The sequence below is a fragment of the Rana temporaria genome, chromosome 2, assembly GCF_905171775.1.
Source record: "Rana temporaria chromosome 2, aRanTem1.1, whole genome shotgun sequence".
Classification (NCBI taxonomy): Eukaryota; Metazoa; Chordata; class Amphibia; order Anura; family Ranidae; genus Rana; species Rana temporaria.
The window spans coordinates 474,654,584-474,680,259 of NC_053490.1; the positions used below are offsets into that span (position 1 = coordinate 474,654,584).

The following is a 25,676-nucleotide window of genomic DNA, read 5'->3' on the forward strand; positions in this document are numbered from 1 at the left end:
GCGCAAACCAACCGATAAACGCTTATTGCGATTTTTTTACCAAAAATAGGTAGAAGAATACGTATCGGCCTGAACTGAGGAAAACAAATGTTTATTTATATATTTTTGGGGGATATTTATTATAGCAAAAAGTAAAAAATATTGAATTTTTTTCAAAATTGTCGCTATATTTTTGTTTACAGCGCAAAAAATAAGAACCGTAGAGGTGATCAAATACCACAAAAAGAAAGCTCTATTTGCGGGAAAAAAAAGACGCCAATTTTGTTTGGGAGCCACGTCGCACGACCGCACAATTGTCAGTTAAAGCGACGCAGTCCCGATTTGCAAAAAGGGGCCTGGTCCTTTAGCTGCATTTTGGTCCGGGTCTTAAGTGGTTAATGTTCACGTGATTCATTTATGTTTATTTTTATATTCGATTCTTCACTTATGCCAATTTTTTTATTTAGATGCACTATAGAAGTCTGCAATTATGTTTACAATTTAAGTAGGATTGTTTGTATCATTCTAAATTGCTATCAGTGTACATGTACATTTCCTGAAATAACAAGGACATTTTCTTTAAGATGTAACAAGTAAAATGACATAAGAGCAGAGCAGAGAACACTTGTTATTTCCACCTCTGTTCCCCGCTACTGGCGTCTGCGCACAGCACCTCGCCCTCTTCCATGTGTCACACAATGCTTACAAACAATCCAGAGATTCATGATGATGCACCTACTTCCTTCTCTCCAAGCAGCTCTGGGTGAAACCACTGAGAATTGTCCTGGACCAAGGTAGATTACTAAGCAGCTCCCAGGCAGGGGACCCTATTTAATGAATAGGGACACATTGGGGACACTTTTTTTCTGGGGGCAGCCTCCTGATAACAGGGACTGTCCCCAGAAATCAAGGATGTCTGGTCAGACTAGCTTACTGTATAGTCAGGTTTAGCTGCAAATTGTTTTAATTAACAGAACAACTGAAAACCCATTCATATTCAGAAAGTTTTTTAAATGATCTTCAGATCGGTATTACTTACTGATTTCCTCCAGTGTTCTATCGATTTTTGTATGGCCTCTTCTTTTGTGATTTTAGTTGGTATAGAAATACACTCACTGTTCAGATACTGCACTATTTGATCTTTGTAAACCTTTTTCCGGTTCAAGAGCTCTGTGGCCGTTTTACTCGCTTCTATGATTTTCTCAATAAGGTCTGAAAAGTAGAAAAAAAGATATTGCAAAAGGGTAAGTCTACTCAGAACTAATGTTTATTGTTTGTGTAGATTTCAGAATCGCCTTATGTCTTTATTCTAAGTTAGTCTCTAGACCCAAGCTTTCAACTCCACTGGAATCTACATTCACACCTTTATTTATGATGGTGGCTTCACACCTGTGCATTAGTGTGTTGCAGTTTCATTTATGTTAAATGGCACCCCAGTGCATTCGAGGAACGCACCTCCAATATATTAGGTTTACATAAACCCAGCTAGCATCTCTGGGGACCTAAAGGGTAACTCCAAAAAAAATAGCAAATAAAAATAATATGGCATGTACAAGCCATATTGTAATATAACATTAATATTAATTACTAGGGTTGTCCCAATACCGATACTAGTATCGGTATCCGGACCGATACCGAGCATTTGCGTGAGTACTTGTACTTGTGCAAATGCTCCCGATGCTTTACCGATACTTTTTTTTTTCACCCTCTGAGAGCAGGCGGAGAGCGGTCGCAGAGGAGACTGGGGGGGGGGGCGGAGAGGAGGCAGAGAGGGGTCACAGAGGGGGCGGAGAGTGGTCGAAGAGGAGACTGAGAGGGGGCGGAGAGCAGAGCAGTCCTCGGGTATGTAAAACATGCCACCGGAGGAGAGGAGAGCTGCTGTCGTCGCCGCCGCCGTCTAGTTGATCAGTGCTCGGGGAACATACGTCATATATAGCCCCTCCCCCTTGCCCGGGCACTTTGATAGACCACCCATCCCAGGATTGGACGGGCGATCTGTCTACCAAAGTGCCCAGACAAGGGGGAGGGGCTATATATATATGACGTGGCGGGGAACACACAGCTATTTAAATGAAAGCTGTTATGTTCCCCGAGCGCTGATCAACTAGACTACGGGGGGGGGGGGGGACCTGGCTGGGGACAAACGGCTGCATTGGGGGACACACGGCTGCATTGGGGGACACATGGACACATTTTAAAAAAAAGTATCGGTAATCGGTATCGACGAGTACATGAAAAAAAGTATCGGTACTTGTACTCAGTCCTAAAAAAGTGGTATCGGGACAACCCTAATAATTACCTTTCCTTTTCAATCTCCAGTGCTATAATTTTTTTGTAAAATGCAATGTGGCAACCTGGAGGCGTTCTGTACACAGATGGTGTACAGAACGCCCTTGAGGAATGTTATTTCCTGCTTGTGTGATTGGCTTACTGATTTTCCCAGAAGCCTGCACCAAAGTACAAATCAGATTTTGGGAAAATTTTCATCCTCTGCAACAAATTTTTTTTGGGTGAGATACTCCCAAAAGGTAATTCATGTCTAAAGGGATGCAGGCCCTACCACTTTCCTCATTAGAGCCCTGCAGGTGAAGAAGCTGGTCAATAATTAAAAAGTCACATTCACAAACAAACAAACAGGTTTTTCTTCATAATAACAAAAGGTAGGAATGTGCAACAACGTTTGGTAAAATCCTTGTAATGTACATAGATCACCCCGAGGGGATTGTTTTTTCTAAACAAAAGTGAAGTTAAATTTAGCAATATAGCTCAACATACAGTTAAAGAGACATTTAGTGGTATAGGATATTTCCTGGAACAAAAATTTCCATTGACAAATCCCAGAGAATTGCTGAACATTAGGGATGGTCTGTTATATATTTTTTAACTGAAGAAACACAGTTTTGTTACGAGCCAAGTCACTAAGTCACCCCACTGTTCATTGTTCAAATTCTAATACTGCGTACAGACGGTCGTTTTTTGTGATGAAAAAAAACCGACGGTTTAAAAAACGTCATTTAAAATGATCGTGTGTGGGCAAAACGACGTTTTATGTCTTCAAAAAAAACGACCCAAAATAAATTCGAACATGCTTGAATTGACTGTGTGGCAAAAAAACGACGTTTAAAACAACGTTTTTATACCCGCGCATGCCCAGAAGCTAGTTATGAAGCGAGCTTCAATGGAAAAAAGTGGTGAACGTAACCTTGCTTTGCTAGAGCATTGTGAAAAAAACGATGGTGTGGAGGCAACGTCATTTTTGAAAATTAAGTGTAAAAAACGTTGTTTTATTTCATCACAAAAAACGACCGTCTGTACGCGGCATAACACTTCTATACCTACCTACTGTATATATAGGAGTGAACGGTGTGTTACAATACAAAATACATGTGTCCTGATTATTACTCTGTGTATTGTTTAGTGTCTTACTTGGCTTTAGGAACATCTCACCTGCTTTTAGATAGTATGCTGTTTTGGTTTTGCTGACAGTCTTGTACAGAGAATCTAAATCAGACGTATCCAGCTGCTGCAGTATCCTCCGGCAACCCATTCTCTCAGAAGTACTGAGACCCATGATGAACAAAGAAACTCGGGAGAGAACCAGACCGATGTCTTATACTTCCTTCAATTAAATGACGAAGTAAAGGATAAATGAAAGTGAAACTAGTCACTGCAGTCAAATACCAGATCAGGGCGGATTATTATTTCCTTCCAGACATGCTTGTTGTGACACAAAGATTCTAATTCTGTGGGCGTGCACTTACTTACCACCTACTGTAATACATTTTTGGCGATTCTGCTGGTGTACACCTACTGATCCCACTTACAGTTGTAGTGCTTAACTCCGGAGGAGCTGCTAATGTATGGGTTCCCTGATTTTATCCGATTCTGGCAATGCCCGGAAATGTATTTAGGCAGCACACCTAACAAGCCAACAAAAATGGGAAAAATATTAAGCAGTCAGAAAGTAAAGCAAATTTGTACAGCACAATAAAAACAATGCATGAACCGAATATGTGTGGGTAGGCGCAGTGGGATGCGGTGGGCAGAAAGCACACAGAGGCCAAATGCAGTAAAAGGAATATATAGTGACAAAAGTCCAGCAATACACAACAGGCCCAGTGGGAAGGCAACCCGTCCAGGAACACTCACAAGATGTAACAGCGAAGAAACAGTTGACTGCAGATTCAGAGATTCCGACAGCGGAGCAGAATGCGGTCTTGCCTGTTCATATTAAAAGGGGAAGCTCCTCCAGAACCTTTCCCTGACTCTATATACGGCATTTTTCCTGTCAGACAGGTGACCTGTCCCTACAATAGTCACACGCAAAATGTGTGCCAAACCCATGAACCAGGGTCTTAAATAGACTCTGCCTGATCCAAGATGCTGGCAAAATCACATATGGTGCCAGCATCTATTCAGATAGCTGCCTCCCTGTGACTGAGGAAACCATAGAGAAACTATGTCCCCCGTGACTTCCTCCCCCATCTGCATTACTGCTGTGGACGAGTGCCACCTGCAGTGGGAAAAATAGACTGTACCTGCCTGCATACGTCTGGACCCAAACCCCACGAGTACCTGAATCCTGACTCGAGGGGGGCGAAAGGTAATACTCATTTAGAGGCTAAAAGTCTTAGAACCTCTCTACAACTTCTCCCACAGACCAGTGTGGTACTAGATGTTGGCTAGTGTTGGGGCCCAGAGTCCTGCATTGGAGCACTCCAATCAAATTTTGTTATCCAATGATAAAGGGGTGAAAATTTCCAAACTAAACCCCAAATCAGGGTAACAAGATTGAGACCAATGGTCTCTCACTACAGTAGAGGCTTGCCAAACTCCAGGTGATCCCTGGTAGACTGGTGAAAGAATCCTCCCTCTGAACCCAGTGTCCAGCAGAACTCTCTCAACAGGTCTCACCAGCAGGCGGTGTGGCAATCGTCTGTATCACAGAATTCAACACAGCAGACTAGATAGAGCAGGTATGCTGGGTTCTGTAGTTCACAACACAGCATGCAATTCATTAACAGATGCAGTCTCTTGGTGCCATTGACTCCCACTGCTGTCAATCAAAGACTTCGAGCCAATGCGGAGAGAAAGGGGCGGGATCCACGGCTCTGTGTCTGAATGGACACACAGAGTAGCAGCTTGCCTTGGATGCCCCCATAGCAAACTGCTTGCTGTGGGGGCACTCAGCAGGAGGGAGGGACCAGGAGTACCAGCGAGGGACCCAAGAAGAGAAGGATCTGGGCTGCTCTGTGCAAAACCACTATACAGAGCTGGTGAGTATACCTTGTGAGGTCGCTTTGGCAGACAGATGGAGCACCTATGGAAGTCAATGGGACTGCACTAAATTAGTGGAGAAAATGGGTTTTGAAGTTTTCTCAATAATAGGCAACATTGGATTCTGGAGTTTAGAGGTTTTGTAGAAACTTGGGAGCTTCTAATCTTGTGTCCACATTTTACTGGGAACCAGCTTTCTGATTGTGCAGGTGCGTACATCCCTTATAGTCTAAGGTAGGGTGACCAGACATCCACCGGCACTGGCACCGGCACTGGTAAGGCTGCATTGATGAACACAGCTGAGCCCTGCCTTCTTTATGTAGCGCACTCCTGAGCCCTGCATTGTTTATGTAGTGCGCTCCTGAACTCTGCACTCTTTTTCAGCGGCGTAGCGTGGGTTGTCAGCACCCACTGATTTTTAGCACTCTCTGGGTCCCTTCCGCTGTTACAGTAGTACTGACCAGCCTGATTCCTACACCGACCTACCTGACCACTATACTAACCTACCTAATTCCTACACTGACCACTAAACTGACCTATCTGATTATACTGACCACTACACTGACCTACTTGATTGCTATACTGTCCACTACACACATTATTATTGCTCACTGATTGGTTGCTAGTTGATACTGCATATAATTACAGCTTACCCATTGTTTGATAGAGGTTACTGCATATCATTACTACAAACTGATTACTTGCTAGAGATTACAGCAGATCATTGCTGTTCACTAATTGGTTGTTGAAGGTTATTGCACATCATTACCATTTACTGGTTGCTAGCGGTTACTGCACATTATTAATGCTTCCTAATTGGTTGCTAGACATTGAAGCACATCATTATGGCTCACTGATTGGTTGCTAGAGGTTACAGCACATCATCTCATTACCTGCACACCACTGACTGCGGAAGTGACGGGACCCACAAATAGACAGAAAAGAAGAACTAGAACAAATTTTTAGCAATAAATGTTGAGGGGTGCACTGTGTATGGAGTACAGAGTTGAGAGGTGTGCTGTGTATGGAATGCAGGGTTGAGGGGGTGCGCTGTGTGCAGAGTTGAGGGGGGTGTGCTGTGTGTGGCGTGCAGGGTTGACAGGGGAGCGCTGTGTCAGGGTTGAGAGGGGTGCTCTGTGTACATCTCCCCCAAATACAAAGCTCTCTTTTCCACAGATGCCAGTTCAGAGCTCAGCTCCCCCCCCCCCCCCGGCTGCCATCATCCTGTACAGAGCTTTCCTCTGTAGAGGAGTACTCACAATGTCCTTGCAGCTTCCGGTAAGGAGGGGCTTCTGTCTGTGTGGATGATGCCTCATCCTCCTGGCTCTGGTTTCCTCCAGTCTTGGGGTGGTCGGTGCAGGGTCAGAGTGCCGGGGCCGCGTAGCAGCACACTGACAGGAACAGGCAGGACTCAGGAGAAGCGGCGGTGGTCGAAAGTCTGGGCTGTGGGGCGGGCAGAGTGGACGGACAACATGTAGCATGAGCCAGGATCCTGGACCTTGTGTGTGGGGAGTGGCATGTAATGGAGAGGTTGCCTCGTGAGTCGCCTGCCCTCCTCCTTCCTCCCAGTCTCTGCACGGTCACAATCCCTGGGATCATCATGGATGGTCTTCAGTGTACATTTACTCACTGCTTTGTCAGTCACCGCTGGAGCCCAAGCCGGGACTGCCCCGCAACTTCTTTCTCAGTGAAGCGGAAGAACTCACAGTCTCCTAGACTGCACAGCGCAGGAGAAGAGCTGCAGGTAACCTGCCGCTGTGCCCCTATATATTTTGCGCCCGGGGCAACCACCCCCTGCTCCCCCTATGCCACGGCACTGCTCTGTTTTTTCTCTATCTTATCTTAATAACATTTGATAGTTCTATCTGAAAATGAACTATCTTTTTTTTTTTCATGGACGAAGCATATATAATATGCTTATAAAATAGTTTACCATTTGGCAATAATAAAAAAAATATGTCCCCGGATTTTATTTGAAACATCTGGTTATCTTAGTTTAAAGGGTTGTCTATGTTTTAGGCTCTTTTCCCTGGAGAGAAGCTGCTGCAGGAGCATCATGTGAACAGACACTGGGAGAGTGTCCTGTCTGGCCTCATCAAGAGACAATGGGGTTGATTTACTAAAGGCAAATCCATTTTGCTCTGCAAGTGCACTTGAAAGTGCAGTCGCTGTAGATTTTTGTAGATCTGAACAGAAGCTCTGAAATTTGGGGAAGCTCTGCTGATTTTATCATCCAATCATGTGCAAGCAAAAATGCTGTTTTTAATTTTCCTTGCATGTCTCCCTCAGATCTACAGCGACAGTACTTCCTAGTGCACTTGCAGTGCAAAGTGGACTTGCCTTTAGTAAATCAACCCCAGTGTGATCTGATCAAGCCATCACTCATAATCCTGTAACTAGGACAGAGCCTGTGCGCCCCAAGCTGGGCAGTTGGTATGTCACAAGGCTGAAGTCTAGATTTGTTGTTGTGATGCTGAAAATCACTATGAGGGTAACCTGTGTGAGTATTTACTTTTGAATAAATAGGGAAAAAAGCCCTGAAATGTACTTCACTGATTGAATTTAGGTTCATGAAAAGTGCTAAATTTGAGTGCACCCCAACACCCTAAATACCAAAGAGCTCCAACTCCGAGACCTAATCGCAAAAAATGTACTGGATGCACCTGCTCAAAGGAAATGTTCCTTCTTTCAAGGAAAGGGATATTACCCTTGTAAAAAAAATGTATACTTGCAGACAAGAAGAAATTGAGTTTTAAATCTACAGTAACTGGGAGAGAATATTTTATTGAAGATTTCATATCATGTAGGACTGAAGGGGTTGTCTATCTTTTAGAATGTCTTCGTCGGATTCAATATATTAAAAGAACCAAAAGAGAATTATGGAAGAGACTAAGAACAAAACATAAAAAACGGATTACCCAAATATAGCCTATCGAGACGCTACGCTCAGTACCATAATAGAGACCCCTCTTCCCTATTGGTGTGGGGGATAGAAAAACATAAACCTCATTGGAGGGGGGATAATAAAATCATAAAATTAAGTCAGTCTGAATCCCATTGGATACATGAGCTCCTTACTTTAGCACCGCTAGGACATAATGTGGGGTTTGATTTAAATAGTTTCATATCCAACTATTGATTCCGTGTTTCTTCTTTCTTCATTATGATTGCCTTTTTTTAAATATTCATTAGATGTCGCCACTGATTTTAAACGGCTTAGATGAATGCTATATTATAATTGTCCACTAGATGTCCTCACTGATTCTAATAGTGTAGATGAGTGTTGTATTCTATATGTCCACTAGATGGAGTACACTGTATTAAGAGAGATTCTATGGGAACGTTGGTATGCTGAAGTTAAATGTATTTTTTTCTAATTATAGATATATTTTAATACTTTATATACGTGAGGATTTTATACATATGCATTATAGTGCTTTTTATTAAGAATTTGAGAAGTATTCAAGATTTTATTAGAATATACTGTTACCATGACAGCGGAATCTGCTATATGAACCGGCCTTGTACACCCGACTCTATACCCTTTGATAAAGTCATGTGAGCAGTGACACAACGCGTCAGCGAAGAGCCGGGTGTCGTCACTTCTGGTCGCGGCCAAAACCGGAAGTCCCCACGTTTACCACGCTGTTTTGTGTTACTCTGAACTGTGAGTTACTACGTTTTAGTATTAAATATGTTTGGAAAATTACTACACCATGGATCCCTCCCTTGTCTTTTATTAGATATGAATGAGTTGGGAGAGTAAAGCGGGGGTTCCGCGGCCAAACTTTTATTTTTTTCTGCATTCAATGGGGTTTAACAATACTAAGGTACACTCACTTGTTTCGTCTCTGCAAGTATCCGCTGACTGTTTTCGTGGCAAAGAAGGAGTTTTAAAATCTGTTGCTGGGAGTTTCATTGTGAAGCCCACAAGCATTTATTTCCTGGAAGCGGTGAATGCTCAGCTCCCAGCATTCACTGCTCATGCTTGCGCCTGCGCAGTGTTTACGGCGAGTAGCGCCGTAAACTAACAGGTTGCCATCACAACGGGTGGCATCATGCCCCGTTGTGATGGTATGCACAACCAAAAAAACATGACATGGCTCCCAGAAGACATTGCAGCTAAGTCCCACATTGCATTGCGGCGCCGGGGAAAGGCTTAGAAACACCTACTACCACGGGAGGGGAATCCCGGAAGTCGCTTTATGAAATGCTACGGCATTTATATATGCTAAATAAAATACAAAATTGTACCTTTTGATGATGTACATATTGCAATGATTGTGTTACAATATTGTTGTGATTTTGGGTGAACCTCCGCTTTAATTCCTCTGTGAGCGTTATCTTACCTTGGACGTCCTGGGAACAGATCATTTGCTGTGGAACCAGTACTCTATCTACAGAGAGGCTTGTTTTTTGAACTGTATGGAGGTGAGAGGCTGGAGCAAACCATTTGCTTTATTTTGATGAACTTTTTTTACACGATTGGATACGTCCATATGCTATTATATATGTTGGTGTAATGGGATTATTTCTTGCACATTGTTCCTGGAAGTACTATTGAAATCACTGTTATTTGCACATTTTATTATTATTACTGTATGCACTTTATTCTATATGAGGTATATACACATGTGAGGGTATATGTATCCCATGAGGAACAAGTATTTATATTTAATTATTTAGTAAACGCCACATTCTTTTATTTTTCATATATCTTTAGTGTGGGAACACCATTTATGTTGGCAGCTACTTAGTTTGCGCACTAGTACCCCCTATTTACAATAAGTATTGCACTCAACCGCCATGGCCTGTATGCACGCTCACCATGCAAGACTCCATTGCTGAAGCTTGTTTTACGTTTGCTGCACAACATTTAGAGAAGCCTGCAAAATACTGGGAAAATATAGTCTGGTCAGATGAGACCAAAACTGAACTCTTTGGATGCCATAATACACGCCATGTTTGGAGGTCATATGGCACTGCACATTGCCACAAAAACACCCCCATACCATTAGTGAAGTTTGGAGGTGGGAACCTCATGGTTTGGGGCTGGATGAAAGGAAGAATATACCAAGACCTTTTTGATAACAAAAAAAATCTGCTGTCATCTATCAGGATGATGAAGATGAAACGAGGGGGATATTTTAGCAAGACAATGATCCCAAACACAAAGCCAAGAAAACTCTCATTTGTTTTCAAAGAGAGAAAATAAAGCTGCTAGAATGGCCCAGCCAATCACCTGACTTCAATCCAATAGGAAATCTATGGAAAGAACTAAAGATCAGAGTTCATAGAAGAGGCCCACAGAGCCTTCAAGATTTGAAGACTGTGTGGAAGAATGAGGCCAAAGTCACACCTGAGCAATGCACAGGACTAGTTGCCTTGAAGCTGTTTTTACCAACAAAGGATTTTGTATGAAGTATTAAATACATTTCAGTTAGGCCCCTTTCACACTGGGACAGAAGGCGCAGTGGCGGTATAGCGCCGCTAAACCGTCGATAAAGGGCGGTATTACCGTGGTTTCCCATTGTTTTAAATGGGAAGGAGCGGTATACACGCCGCTCCTCTCACCGCTCCAAGTATGCTGCTTGCAGGAGATTTTTTTCTCTCCTGCCAGCGCATCGTCTCAGTGAGAAGGCTGGACAGGAGTTTTTCAGGCGGTATAGCAGCGCTATTTTTAGAGCTGTACTGCCTGAAAAAGTCCTTAGTGTGAAAGGGATCTTAGCGTGTTCAATACTTTCCCGTGTCTCAATTTTATTACACATAACTTAATTTCTGAACTTACTGTATTTATTGGCGTATAACACTCACTTTTTCACCATGCAAATCGGTTGCAAATAGTGTGTGCGTGTTATACGCCGATTCTGCAATTTGGGCTGCCTCGGAGGCTGCTGCCTCTGTAATAGGAAGTCCCATCTCCTGGGCTGGCATTGGACCAGTGTTCTGTCTATCATAGAAGCCAGTCCAGGAGGCGGAACTTTGTATTAAAGAGGCTGTCGAGTAAACGGGAGATTCTCACTGTATGTAATCTGGCGGTGCTCTTTCCACCCCCTCTGAGTCGGTAGTAATCTGAGGCGAGATGGGTATTGATCAGGCTGTATTCTTGGCAATGGTAAGGCTGCAGATGGGCATTAATCAAGCTGCAACGATGGGCAACTGTGAGACTGCAGATGGGCATTGATCAGGATGCATTGTTGGGCAATGGCGAGGCTGCAGATGGGCCATGATCAGGCTGCATTGATGGCCACTGACCCTTATTTTGCTTCAAAGTTCTTTATTTTTAATTTACGTTTTTTCCCTGAAACTCTCCATTTAAAATGAAGGTGCTTGTTATATGCCGATAAATACGGTAATTTGTTTTGGTTTCTTTGTATGTATAGATTGCATGGGTTGTTATCGTCATGTGGTGGAAATTCCATGTCAATAGCGGCTTTAGAAATCTATTTATATGGAAAAAATGATGACGTGTTCAATAATAATTTTACCCACTGTAGGTACAGGAAAGCTCCAGTTTGTGAAGGCATAAAAGTGACATCTGTTCCCATTCTGCTTCGATTCAGCAGGTGATCTGTTCAGGCGCCCTGCTGATTCTACAGCACCCATGTGAAAGTGGCCTTAGAAAATGCGGAGGCCCCTGGACCATAATGACAACCAGGAAAGTGTACTTTTAGAAAGGCATTCAGCAATATCAGTACCCATAATAATAGTTTCCATAGTTACCCAAGTATCAGAAAAGACAAACACAAGAACATATAGCGCTTCATCTGCGTGTCTCACCCATCTTTACTGTAGCTCCACACAGAATGTTAACATTACAGCATTTCAAAAAATATTTTCTCTTCTTAATAAAGTCTCTGTAAAAATCATATCTAATTTACAGAATGGTCAAATATTTGCATTTATACATATCATACTGAAGCAAACATAACATACATCAAAAGTTTGAGATCTAAAGCACTGCTGCCTCTGAATACTAGTCTCAGGAGATATGAAGTGCGATTTGGTGATATCACTACTGTGCTGCTCCCTGTTCCTGCTGGGGGCTCCAACATGAGAAAGCAGATCTGCCTCCACCATGATGGCTAGTATCATTACTCAGAGACACAGTGCAGAACAAGGAAAGATCAGCTGCGGGAGACAATGGACAAATATCTCCTTTGCCTTCTGCCCATCTTATTTTGAGCACTGCTTCCAGTGTTCAGTTCCACCTCAGTTGTTATAGGCATTGTGGTGAAATTCATCTCTACAGTTCACAACAGAGGCACTGAAATCTCATCTCTTTTCCCTCTACGGAAACAAAATCTTTGCAGCCCTCTATCATAAACACATAACAGGTGTTTCCAAGATGTTAGAACTTTCTAAGAACCAAATTTTAAAGTCGCAATCTCCGAGGATGAATTACTTCATTTCATGCAGCTTTAAATATCAGGCTTGTTTTAAGACTCTTTTACTACCCGTTATGTCTTTGTAAATAATTTAAGGTCCATAGTCTGGGCACAGGTGCACCTTAGCACAATGCTTCAATATGTAGCAACACACAACTCCCACAGACTGGATTGGTGGTTTCCAGCTCGATGATCCTTTAGTGCAAGGCTGACAAATAGAATGAGCTGCAAAAAACTGGTAAAAATGAAGTTTCATAAAATAATTAAAAATGAAGGAAAAAAAATAACAAAAAAACTCAGCCCCACCTTCCAATGCTTCCGGGAGGGTGCAGGTGCCCTTAGCATGCCTCACGTCTGCCTCCTGGGTACTCCGAAACCCACATAAATGGTAAATCCCAGGTAATTTTGTTTGGGGGCTTACAGATGGCAGACCTATAATTTTTCATGGGCAGTCAGCTTTAAAGCCTTACGTTGGCAATTACTTTAATGTAAAAAGCTTATAGTAGTTGTAAAGGTTGAAGGTTTTTTACTTTCCTGCATTTGGTAAGGCTGAGCCCCACTCTGTGTGTCTTGGGGGGCTCGGGGGCGAGCACACGAGTGCCCCCAGCACAAGCAGCTTTCTCTGGGGGCACGCACCTAGTGTGGGAGGATCGGGGCTGCTCGGCACAGAGCAGACGTAGAACATGATTGTTAATTAAAAAAAAAAAGCTTTTAGTATACCTTTTACTGCCAAGTACTGGACTCCCAGTGCCCAAATGTTATGTTTCACACGAAGATCCATTGCAAACTAAGTCAGTATGCTTATATAATGGTACTCACGGAGCTTCATTATGCTGCAGAGATTAAAGGGGTTGTAAAGGTAAAAAAAAATTCCCTAAATATCTTCCTTTACCTTAGTGCAGTCCTCCTTCACTTAACCTCATCCTTCCATTTTGCTTTTAAATGTCCTTATCTTTTCTGAGAAATCCTCACTTCCTGTTCTTCTGACTGTAACTCCACAAAGTAATGCAAAGCTTTCTCCCTGGTGTGGAGAAAGCGAGCAGGAGAGTCAGGACACTCTAGTTGATAGATAAAGGAGCTGTGTGTTAGTGGGCATCCTGACACTCCTGCTCGCCCCCTCAAGAGGCTTTCTCCACACCAAGGAGAAAGCCTTGCATTACTGTGTGGAGTTACAGACAGAAGAACAGGAAGTGAGGATTTCTCAGAAGAAATAAGGACATTTAAAAGCAAAATGGAAGGATGAGGTAAGTGAAGGAGGACTGCACTAAGGTAAAGGAAGCCATTTATGGGGAAAAAAAATAATGTTTTACCTTTACAACCCCTTTAAATAAAAATCCCTTTAGAAAAGTTTACACACGCACACACACAAAAAAAAAGAAAAAAAAGAAAAGGGTTTTCCTAGCTCAGAAAAAAAAAAAAAAAAAAAAAAAAAAAAAAAAAAACACAACGTCTCCTAGGCAAAGACCCCTGCCTATCGCCACATGAGAGGGTCTAATTTTAGGTTAAAAAAAAAAAATCTTCTGTTAATTCCAAAAATAATAAAGGTTTGACAAGCCATTTTTTACCATTCAGAACATCATACAAGAAGACAAATGGAAAATACTAAAAATCTGCTGGCCCGTGTCCAAAACACAATGCACGGCAATGGAAATGGCTGTAAACACAGCGTCTCCCCGCAGTGATATAGTCCCAAAGGAGGGGGCGAGCACAACGACTAACCCCCAGCCAGAATGGCTCAGATGATGGGGGCAAGCTTACTGAGGAGGAACAGGAAGTGAGAGATTAAGACAAAGAAAAAAAATTTTAGAAGGGAAATCAAAGGAAAAGGTAAGTGAACCAACAATGCACTAGCTTAAAAGGAACCTATTTAGAAAATAAAAAACAAACCTTTACAACCCTTTTAAAGCGGTATTAAATCCAAAAACAAACATATATTATATTGCAGCCAATCAGTTCTGAAAATGGGTTGCCTGCATTGGTTTTCTTTTTTAGGCTTTTTGCCTTCTATTTTCATCTAATGATCTGGCCCACAAGAAAACAAGCTCTCTTCTAGATACAATAGCTTACATGCATGTAGGGCCGAAAACAACTAATCGATTAATCGACAACTAATCAATTATGAAAATAGTTGTCAACTATTTTCATAATCGATTAATCGGCCAGTTGATTAGTTGGCCTGCATATAGTATGCATTATTTGTTTACATATCAGGAAATACCGTGCAGCACACATTCAGCTCAGTACACCATCCATACATGTCACTAAGTGCCTGAGAATTTGTGAATGTGAAAGTGTGAGGAGCAATGCCTCATGGGACATGTAGTCCTGGGCAGGAAGTGAGGGGTTCTAAAGGCAGAAGTATTTTTACCTTGCTATTGCGGGCGCTCTATACTATACTTTGCAGCTTGCTATTAAGGCACTCTGAAATCAGGAGGAGCCAGAAGCATCCGTGAGGGACCCCAGAAGTGGAGGATCTGGGCTGCTCTGTGCAAAACCATTACACAAAGCAGGTAAGTATAGCAAGTATGTTTAAAAAAAAAAAAATCCCTTCAAAGGCTCTGTGCAGGGAAGATCAGCATCTGAACCCAGAGAAAGTGGAGGTAATAAAAGGCATTACAATTACTGTAGTTGGTTATTTATATTTACCACTGCGTATGGATATTTAAGAATAAATTGCCTTTTTTTTTATTTACATATTAACTAAATTGTACACCACACTTTAAGATTATCCGATTAGTCGATTAATCGAAACAATAATCGGCCAACTAATCGATTTTGAAAATAATCGTTAGTTGCAGCCCTACATGCATGAGACAAACCATTTAACGCTGACAGGGGTGCTTACAATGATCAGCTTTTATTTATTCATGTAAAACCTTTATTCCAGAAGGAAAAAAAAAAAAAACAGTCTGCTTTAACTGACTTTAAAGTGTGAGCTGGAATTTGGCTTCAATTTGTTAGGGTATTTAAATCTGCTAATACATTTAACAGTCCCCATCAGATGGACAATGCTGCTGATAAATTCAAGGTACTGGCCAGATCACCAGGAGAAAACAGAAATAAAAAAATAATGCAGCCACCACATAGAATGATTGGCAAGCTGCAATATGTGACATTTTTGTTTTTGGGTTCAATACCGCTTTAAAATGGAACCTCAGTAAAAAAAACAAAATTGCAGGAAGGTTTGTATTGCAAATTATACTATGCTGACGTCTCTTCTGCAATACTTTCATGCTAGCAAGTCTGTAAAAACTAGGCATGTCTTTGCGATTTGATGAATTAAAGGATAAGTTCACTTTAAAAAATAAAATAAAAAATAATTACACATTTTTTGCAGGTAAACAAGAAAAAGAAAAATGTGCATCTATTTTTTTCTTCTTAGGAGCCTGTAAAGCATTGCAGCAGTGATCAGCGGATCTCCTGCAGACTGTACGTGTGAGCCGTCTTCCCGTACATCATACAGGCAGTTTCACACCGTCAGGAAGACTCAATGAACTACAAGCCAGCAGAAGTATGTCAGGGCTTGTAGTTCACTCACACACAGAGCACAACAGTGACTGTATCTGATTGGCACCATTCAGCCTGGAATTTTTTTCACCCATCTCCTTTGATTTATCAGATTGAAGTTTGGTTGAGTTGGGCGATGCCGGCAGGCGCACCCCCGTGGCTCAAATTTCGGCCAATTCAGAGTATGGCCAGCATTAGTCTAAAATGCCTGATAATATACAACCATCTCCGACTTGATAGCAAATGTGAATACCTTTATGTATTTAACACTTTATATAACACACTGTATATAACATTAGTAGCACTTTTACATATTTTTGGGATTAAAGGCAATTAAAGTGAGTAGCGTGTACATCATTATCCTCAATTTGACTCTCTGCTGATCTGTGTTTCATTAGAACTGAAAAAACATCACAGGCCAGCAGAGAAATTGCTGGAAATATAAAACCATTTGTTTTCCATAAACAGTTCAAACCATCAGTCATTAGCAGACTCAGAAAAGAAGACTTCCAAGTCCTTAGTCTCATAGGTAATAGAAGGCAAACATTTTGTCTGCTCAGAGCTCAGAGAGTTTTGCCCCAAGACCTTCAGATCCACATGCTTGATCTTCCAATTTTTACCAATCGGACAGCGTATTAGTCCAAAGATCTGTTCAAATATTCCCAAACAGGCCCCGTCCCTTTGGATTGTACCAGCAACTGCCACCACTACCAGGCCATGCGGAGAAGACACACATTTTAATCCTTTTCTGTCAGTACTAGGACTAAATATCAGTCTCTCATCTCGTGTAAGTGCAAGCAGGCGGAGACTCGCCATCTGGGAGCCATTGTGTTCTTCTAGAGCTTGCTCTGCTGCATTATAGGCAAACCTTAGTATGGCATTCTCCCAGAAGTGCTGAGGTCCCCACTCTCCCTTTACTTGTCCAAAGGAAGGATTCTGGGAGTTCAGGAGAACATAGAACCACTCACAAAACTTTTCACCAAGTAAATTAAAGTCAGTTGACTCCGGATGGGGCTCTGCTTCTTGGCCCTGGAAAAAGATAAAAAGAATCATTATTACGTTACATTGCCTAGAGGTTCAAACATGCCCTTTAAACGTTGCCGATTTCTGCTGTGAAGGAGGAATTGGGATAAGTCAAAACTTTACACAACTGTCCTAGGGCCAGGTCTTTTTTTCCATCTTTGTTAAAATGCACTAATCCTTTAAAGAGGAAGGAAACCCCGGACGTTTTCTCTTTTTTTCCCAATTTATATATCCTGCCAAGTATTACAAATGAAAACACTTTTAAATCGGCCAAGAATGAGGTTAGGAAATACCCATTTTATCTTATTTAGAATATCTTCTCTTCCGGGTATTAGCAGCGCAAGTTCTACTGCTGTTTCTTGAATCAATTCGATACGTCATTTCCGCCCTTACAAATCTTGCGCATATGCCGTAGCATCGAAACCAAGCCTCCATCTCAATTTCCATTACTATGGCAACAGAGCGAACCCATAGCTGAAGGCAAATCAAAGGAGAGAAGCAGGAAGGTGATGATCACATGCAACATCGTGAGATTTCACCTGCAGAGGCGGGTCTAGGCTGCGTGAGGCCTTAGGCAAAACCTAGACATGAGGCCCCACTCACACCCATAATGGGAAAAATAATTAAAGCTATTGAAAAATTAACTGTATAAATGACACGTATAAAGAGCTTTAAAGTCCTGATGTCAGTGCCCTCTATCTCTCGGTGCCGGCGTCAGTGCCCTCTATCTCTCGGTGCCGGCGTCAGTGCCCTCTATCTCTCGGTGCCGGCGTCAGTGCCCTCTATCTCTCGGTGCCGGCGTCAGTGCCCTCTATCTCTCGGTGCCGGCGTCAGTGCCCTCTATCTCTCGGTGCCGGCGTCAGTGCCCTCTATCTCTCGGTGCCGGCGTCAGTGCCCTCTATCTCTCGGTGCCGGCGTCAGTGCCCTCTATCTCTCGGTGCCGGCGTCAGTGCCCTCTATCTCTCGGTGCCGGCGTCAGTGAAGGAGATAGCAGCAGAGAAGCCAATCAGCAGGCAGTGCCAGCGCAGGATGCAAAGCTCCAGGCCATGGCTGAGGATATGCACTGGACTGGGACCTTTCAACCCCCCCCCCCCACCCCCCGCAGTGGAGCCCTGCATGGGCGGGGGTAAGGGCAGGGCGAAGAGAGGGGTCAGGGGCTGCCAATCACAGGAGGGTACACTGGACACTGGCACAGGACTGATCTGCACTTACTGTTAGTGACACATGATCAGGAGGAAGGAAATGGAGGGGATGGGACAGGGAGCGAATATAAAGATTAGTCTCTGGCTGTGGCATGCTACAGGAACATGGATAGGTGGGGGGGGGGGGCTGTCTCTCTCTCATGTTGGTGGTCGCTGGCTGCAGAGGGTTGTGGCATCATTGCATGGTAACTGTGCCTCTCTCTGCAGCTGGAGCCCCAGTCCCCCCTTCCCCGCACTAATTGACAGCCCCAGAGAGGGGCTCCATACAGCGCTCGTGGAGCCTCCTCCGCGGTACCTTCCTCTTCTCGCCACGGCATGCCAGATGCCTCCTCCGGGTGTGCGGGGACCACTCCGCTGAGCACTCCAGCGGTGGGGGTGACGACTGGGGGGTGCGATCTGTGTCTCCGGAGCAGCGGGAATTGTGCTCCGGCTGCTGGAATTTCCTCCCCTTCTCCCCCCGGACAACACAGCGCTGGCCCCGCCTCCTCCTCACGACACAGCCACGCTCCGACCCCTCTCTTCACTGCCTGGCCGTGGAGCTCACAGGCATGTTAACCCGCTGCTGGCCGGAGCTTAACGCTGAGGCGACATTGTTGTCACTCAGCAGAGGCGGCTCTTCAATTAGGCGATCGCGAGGCCTTAGGCGACCGCCTTATCTGCCGAATTAGAGAGCCGCCTCTGCTCACCTGTGCCATTCTGAGAAGAAGATAGTGAATGCTAATGACCCAGCATGCAGAGCAGACAGAATTGGCACACCTAGTTAAACAATGTACCTAGTGCGCAATCGCGGCTAACATCGCTGAACAATGCAGAACGATCACTATGGAAACCAAAACAGTGAGTGCACTTTCACAGGCAGCGATCAGCTGCCTGCGCTATATAGATTTTAAAAAGATTAAGTTGTAGTGGAGGGTTTACAACCACTTTAAGGGTTCATTCACTTGGTTAACCAAAAGTGACCCATACCTCTGTATAGTGTTGCCTTTATATGCCTGGGTATTCCGTGGATCCAGCCTGTCAAAATCAATGACATCTGAAGAGACACAGTGGCTATACAGATCTTCCCACACATGGCAATCATTACATCTAATAGATCCAGAAGATGGCTGCCTAAATATGTCAGTGGCCGGGCATAGAGTTTGGGGCACTGCATCGCTGGAGCTGAGGCAAGTATTGTTCCGCTTTAATGAAATGTTAAGGGTCTATTACACCCTTAATGTCACACTTGCATGCTTGAAGCAAAATGACCACAAAATGTGCTTAATTAGCTTCTTCACCCGCCAGGGAGGCCAGATATTGGCAGCTCTGAACCTGGAAATGCTCGCAGCTGAGGGCTTCCAGTTTCACTCTTCACAGGGGATATCAGCGAAAAGATGTTTCCTGATCTCTTGCGGCTCTCCATCCTGACAACCCACCATGGAGGTCTCAGGCATCCAGGAGGGATATGTCTAGATAAATTCTCTGAACAAGTTTCCTTTAACCTTGGCTTGAAGCTCCTACATGCAGAAACACATGATCCCAATGCTAGGGTCGATCATTTTCAATCCTGGAATCTTTCAGTGCAGGATTATTGGTATTTTAGAAGACATTATTGGTCAAACAAGTCACCTAAATAGACACCCACTTTTCCCTGCAAGGACAAGGTGATAGTATCTCTCTGAAGAACAATATTTTAATAGATTTTGGATGTCCTTTTCCTCAGTCTGGTTTTTCTGTTATTATGATATCACTAGCTGGTTAGGTGGAGAAAGGTTTGGCATTTTGGGTTCAATGTATCAGACTTCCTGACACCAATGAAGGTTTAAGTAGCTAGAACAAGGTGGTTCCACAAGGTTCACACCTCCCATACTGATTGGATTAAGGTGTCAGTGCTACCTGTGTGGGAGAAATGCAGAGGTATGATTCCTGACACTTATTAGAACTGAAGAAGCATCTTAGATAAGTGATGAAACGTCTTCAATATTACAGAACAAATCCAGATAAATGTGACCAACTACTACTAGCTACACCGTGACCTGGATGGATAAAAGAGAAGAATGGGAATGTTTTTTTTTTCTTGAACCCTACTCACCTAGGTGGATGCTAGGGGTGCCGAATTTAATCGATGCATCACGATTCAGGTGTCCCCGATGCGGCATCGATGCATGCGACCACCGGCAAAATCGATGTCGGGTGTGACATCATCCCAACTTGCCCCGCCCCTTTTGGGAGAGCGCGGCTGTCAAAATAACATATTTTTTTTAGAAATGCAGCTATAATCCATTAAGTGCCCACCGCTGAATGTGCTTTTTTAAATATATGGTGCTTCATACCTCATTTCTGTATACACTATATATCCCGCTCATGTGACTGCCTGGCCCGGCCTGCCTCTATCCTCACACGTCTCTTCTGACCTCAGCCGCCCGCCTCTTTTCTGATCCGATAGCTACAATCGGTGGGCGGGGCTGAGAACTCCCACTGACGTCAGGAGAGACGAGACCAGAGACGTGTGAGAGAGGCGGGCTGGGCCAGCCAGTCACATAAGCGGTATATACAGTTATATACACACTGAGAAATGAGGTATGAAACACCATATATTTTAAAAAGCACATACAGCGGTGGGCACTTAATGGATTATAGCTGCATTTATTACAAAACAGTTATGTGTACGTTTTTCCTTGTGGTTTTATCTGATGGCCTGATAAAGACAGCCTTTCACTGATGCTCTAGACCAGGGGTGTCAAACTGGCGGCCCTCCAGATGTTGCAAAACTACAAGTCCCATGAGGCATTGCAAGGCTAACAGTTACAAGCATGACTCTCACAGGCAGAGGCATGATGGGACTTGTAGTTTCGGAACAGCTGGAGGGCCGCCAGTTTGACACCCCTGCTCTAGACTACTGAATTATATATGACTGTAGTGGTTTCGTAGAAAAATACACTACACAAGCGTATATGTGCAAAAAAATAGGGCTGCTGACACAAGACTCACAGTAAGTGACAACTGCCACCCGGTCAGTGTTTTACAGTCCTGGCTCTATGCTATTAATAGCTAAAAGATCAAATGGCTGGATTTTGTTTTTCCAGAAGGGGTGACAACGCTATATGAATAAGACGACCCCGCTGTTTTGTAAAAATGACTTTGCCCCACTAACCTTCTTTTCAGGGACTGATGCCTTGTCAACTCTCGGTCCTGCCCAGTGATCGATCGCATATTGGATCAGCTGACTCTTCTCACTAGATGGTGGCACTGCAAGTTTTTCAGCAGCCAGGTATTTAAAAATTGCATCTCGGTGAACTTTCCGCCTCTTCAAGAGCTCTTTAGCATCCTTGCTGTAGACTAGTATAGCATCGATGGCCTCTAAAACATTTAAACAAAATAATACATAAAATGTATTTCCTGAGAAAAGTTCTTCGCACTCTATAATAAAACGTAGCATTTAGCAATCTGATAACTATTAAAGCTGACATTTAGCGAAAAAGAACAGGTCAATCAGCACAAGGGACATAACTTATACTTAGTACACTTGTATGGTGTCCCTTCTGTCGATTCTTCTCCTTTCAATAGAAATCTTCCTCTGTTCTACCCGCTGCCATACTCTTCAGGTGCGGTGGTGGTTTATACAGTGAAAGGGCCCTCAGGAACTGTCATTAAAGCGGAGGCTCACCCTAAAACAATTATATACCATTCCAACCAGCATACTGCCGACATGTACAGTATGCTGTTTTTTTCGCTCTACATACCGTTTTATCGTTCTTTTCTTTCCAGACTCCCGCAGAGAATAGGCGTTCCTATGAAGAGGCGTAGATGACTGACGTGCGGCTAAGCCGCGTCACGCGTTCCGAAAATAGCCGAACTTTGACTCGGCTATATACGGCGCCTGCGCAGTCAGCTCCTAGTTTGTGTGCAGGCGCCGTATAGAGCCGAGTCCCAGTCCGGCTATTTTCGGAACGCGTGACATTCCTTAGCCGCACGTCAATCATCTACGCCTCTTCATAAGAATGCCTATTCCCCGCGGGAGTCCGGAAAGAAAAAAAACGATAAAACGGCATGTAGAGCGAAAAAAAAAAAACAGCATACTGTACATGTCGGCAGCATGCTGGTTGGAATGGTATATAATTGTTTTAGGGTGAACCTCCGCTTTAAGAGATCTTGACTATGCCCGCCCTTTGCTGCTCGATTCACCATTCATAGAAGCCATACTACAGCATGAATGACACAGGATCTCTGACTGGAGGGGCAGAGCTACCAAACATTCACGCATTCAGCTGTAGTAGTTTCCATGAATGGAGGATCAGGCAAGAAAGGGCGGGCATAGTCAAGCTCTCTGTATTAACCCTCCACTGCACCTGAATAATACAGCAGTGAGGGTAGGACAGAGGAAAATTTCTACTGAAAGGAAAATAACCAACACAAGGATACATCATACTAACTGTATGTTATGTCCCTTGCGCTGATTGTTCTGTTTTTACTTGTTGATAAACTTAGGTTTTATATTTCAAGAAAAATCATAAGCAGAGCCCAAACAAGTGTCAGATACCAGGCAGCCAATGTGTCTAAATAATTATAAGTAATATACACTATATTGTCAAAAGTATTGGGACACCTGCCTTTACACGCACATGAACTTTAATGGCATCCCAGTCTTAGTCCGTAGGGTTCAATATTGAGTTGGCCCTCCCTTTGCAGCTATAACAGCTTCAACTGTCCACAAGGTTTAGGAGTGTCTATGGGAATATTTGACCATTCTTCCAGAAGCACATTTGTGAGGTCAGGCACTGATATTGGACGAGAAGGTCTGGCTCGCAGCCTGCGCTCTAATTCATCTCAAAAGTGTTCTATTGGGTTGAGGTCCAGTGCAGGCCAGTCAAGTTCCTTCACACCAAACTCGCTCATCCATGTCTTTATGGACCTTGTTTTGTGCACTGGTCCAAATCATTTGGCGGAGGGGGGATTATGGTGTGAGGCTGTTTTTCAGGGGTTGGTTGCAGTGAAGGGAACTCTTAAGGCGTCAGAATACCAAGACATTTTGGACAATTTCAGATGAAGTCGCATGATTTCAAATCTGAATTCTAAGTGAACGAGGGCTTAGACCCTTTTCACACTGGGGCCGCATTAAAGCGCTGCTCGTTTTAGCGGTGCATTTCGACCACTAGCAGGACGCTTTTAAACCCAAAGAAGGGATTAAATACTGCAGTGTTGCGGCGCTTACGAATCGCTTTTCAAGCCAATGGGCACAGCGTTTTGGGAGCGCTAAATACAGCGCTCCCAAGCCGCCCCAAAGATGCTGCTTGCAGGACTTTTCGGAACGTCCCACAAGCGCACCGCCCCAGTGTAAAAAGTCACACTTAAATGAATGGGAGGCGGTGTGAAAGGGGTCTTAGGGTCCTTTAGGTGGGAGGGCAGTGGCCTGGAGTTTACACATGCCGCAGCAGTGATGCTCTGTTTCCTAGCCGCAATTATAACCCTGTCTCACACTTGGTGGGTGCTGCCAGTTAACAACTGTGACCCACTGAAGTGGATGGGGCTGTGCTGCATCCATGAACAACAGCCCACGGTTGAGGCAATCTGAATTCAGGTCACTCTTCAAAGAGCAAAGGGTCTATCAATGAGGCACAACACGCAGGGCGCATGACCGCGACGCGCAGAGTGTATGATCACAACACGCAGGGCGCATGACCACGACGCGCAGAGTGTATGATCATGAACATGCAGGGCGCATGACCGCGATGTGCAGGGCGCATAACCACGACGCGCAGAGTGTATGATCATGAACATGCAGGGTGCATGACCGCGACGCGCAGAGTGTATGATCATGAACATGCAGGGTGCATGACCGCGACGCGCATGACCACGACGCGCAGAGTGTATGATCATGAACATGCAGGGTGCATGACCGCGACGCGCATGACCACGACGCGCAGAGTGTATGATCACAACACGCAGGGCGCATGACCACGACGCGCAGAGTGTATGATCATGAACATGCAGGGCGCATGACCGCGATGTGCAGGGCGCATAACCACGACGCGCAGAGTTTATGATCATGAACATGCAGGGTGCATGACCGCGACGCGCAGGGCGCATGACCACGACGCGCAGAGTGTATGATCATGAACATGCAGGGTGCATGACCGCGACGCGCATGACCACGACGCGCAGAGTGTATGATCATGAACATGCAGGGTGCATGACCGCGACGCGCAGGGCGCATGACCACGACGCGCAGAGTGTATGATCATGCAGGGCGCAAGACCGCGACACGCAGGGCGCATGACCACGATGCGCAGAGTGTATGATCATGAACATGCAGGGCGCATGACCGCGACGCGCAGGGCGCATGACCGCAACACACAGAGCGTATGATCACGACACGCAGGGCGCATAACCACAACGCGCAGGGCGCATAACCACAGCACACAGAGTGTATGATCACAACACACAGGGCGCATGACCACGATGTGCATAACCACAGCACACAGAGTGTATGACCACGACGCACAGGGCGCATAACCACGACGCGCAGGGCGCAAAACCACAGCACACAGAGTGTATGACCACGACGCGCAGGGCGCATAACCACGACGCGCAGGGTGCATAACCACAGCACACAGAGTGTTTGCCCACGACGCGCAGGGTGTACGACTCCCACACACTCTTCAGGATCACGAGGACACTGTCACTTTAAGAGGCCCTGTCACTGTACAACTCCCCTCCATACACACTGCCCGCTCACCTTCCCGGTTGTACACACAGATAAGCCGGTTGGTGACCGTCTCCGCCACAGAAAAGAGCTCCGCCGTGTCCAGTCCCTCCAGCAGCCGGCGGCACCCCTCCTTCTCCCGGGCGCTGAGTCCCGCCATGGCGCGCACACACCTTCTCCCTCTGTCACCAGCACCACTTCCGGCTCCGAGCCGACTGACAGCCCAGAAACGAAACTAAAGCCCACAGTCTACTTCCGGTGACGGCAGCGCTGCGGCATGCCGGGAGTTGTAGTTCAGCAGCTGTTGGAGTCCAGGTTGCTATAGTAATCAATTCATCACCACTGCTGCTTTGAGAGGGTGAAGAACAGCATACAGAGAATGAATCCACAAACTAAAACTGAAGCTGTGTTTACATCACCTAAAAAATTATTTTATGGTGGCCGTACGATCTGATCATTGGATTCTGACTGATGATCTATCCACTTCGATCAACTGCCTTAAAATTGTGTGATCGGTTGCGACATAAAAATGCGCTTGTGTAATGAAAAATTTCAATAAAATATTTGAAAACAAAAATGCGCTTGTGTAATATCGAGCATGACAAAATCATTGGTGTA

The 25,676-nt window shown here is 44.5% G+C and overlaps 2 protein-coding genes across 2 annotated transcripts in view; both read right to left on the bottom strand.

The window, feature by feature from the left end:
- LOC120927818 (uncharacterized protein C3orf38 homolog) overlaps positions 1–3,620 on the bottom strand; it is a 33,741-nt gene extending 30,121 nt beyond the window's left edge. The window contains exons 1-2 of the mRNA XM_040338737.1: positions 3,427–3,620; positions 1,019–1,191 (exon numbers count right to left, since the gene is read on the bottom strand). Coding sequence (XP_040194671.1) covers positions 1,019–1,191; positions 3,427–3,550 — 297 coding nt within the window. The 5' untranslated portion in view covers positions 3,551–3,620. The remainder of the gene's footprint in view (positions 1–1,018; positions 1,192–3,426) is intronic.
- Positions 3,621–15,557: 11,937 nt separating this feature from the next.
- LOC120927819 (uncharacterized protein C3orf38 homolog) lies at positions 15,558–25,320 on the bottom strand. Its single transcript, XM_040338738.1, has 3 exons — positions 25,092–25,320; positions 21,510–21,715; positions 15,558–17,180 (listed from the first exon to the last, which is right to left on the bottom strand). Exons 1-3 carry the CDS (start codon positions 25,216–25,218, stop codon positions 16,629–16,631), a joined length of 885 nt encoding a protein of 294 aa, XP_040194672.1. The 5' UTR covers positions 25,219–25,320; the 3' UTR covers positions 15,558–16,628.
- Between the last annotated feature and the right edge of the window lie 356 nt (positions 25,321–25,676).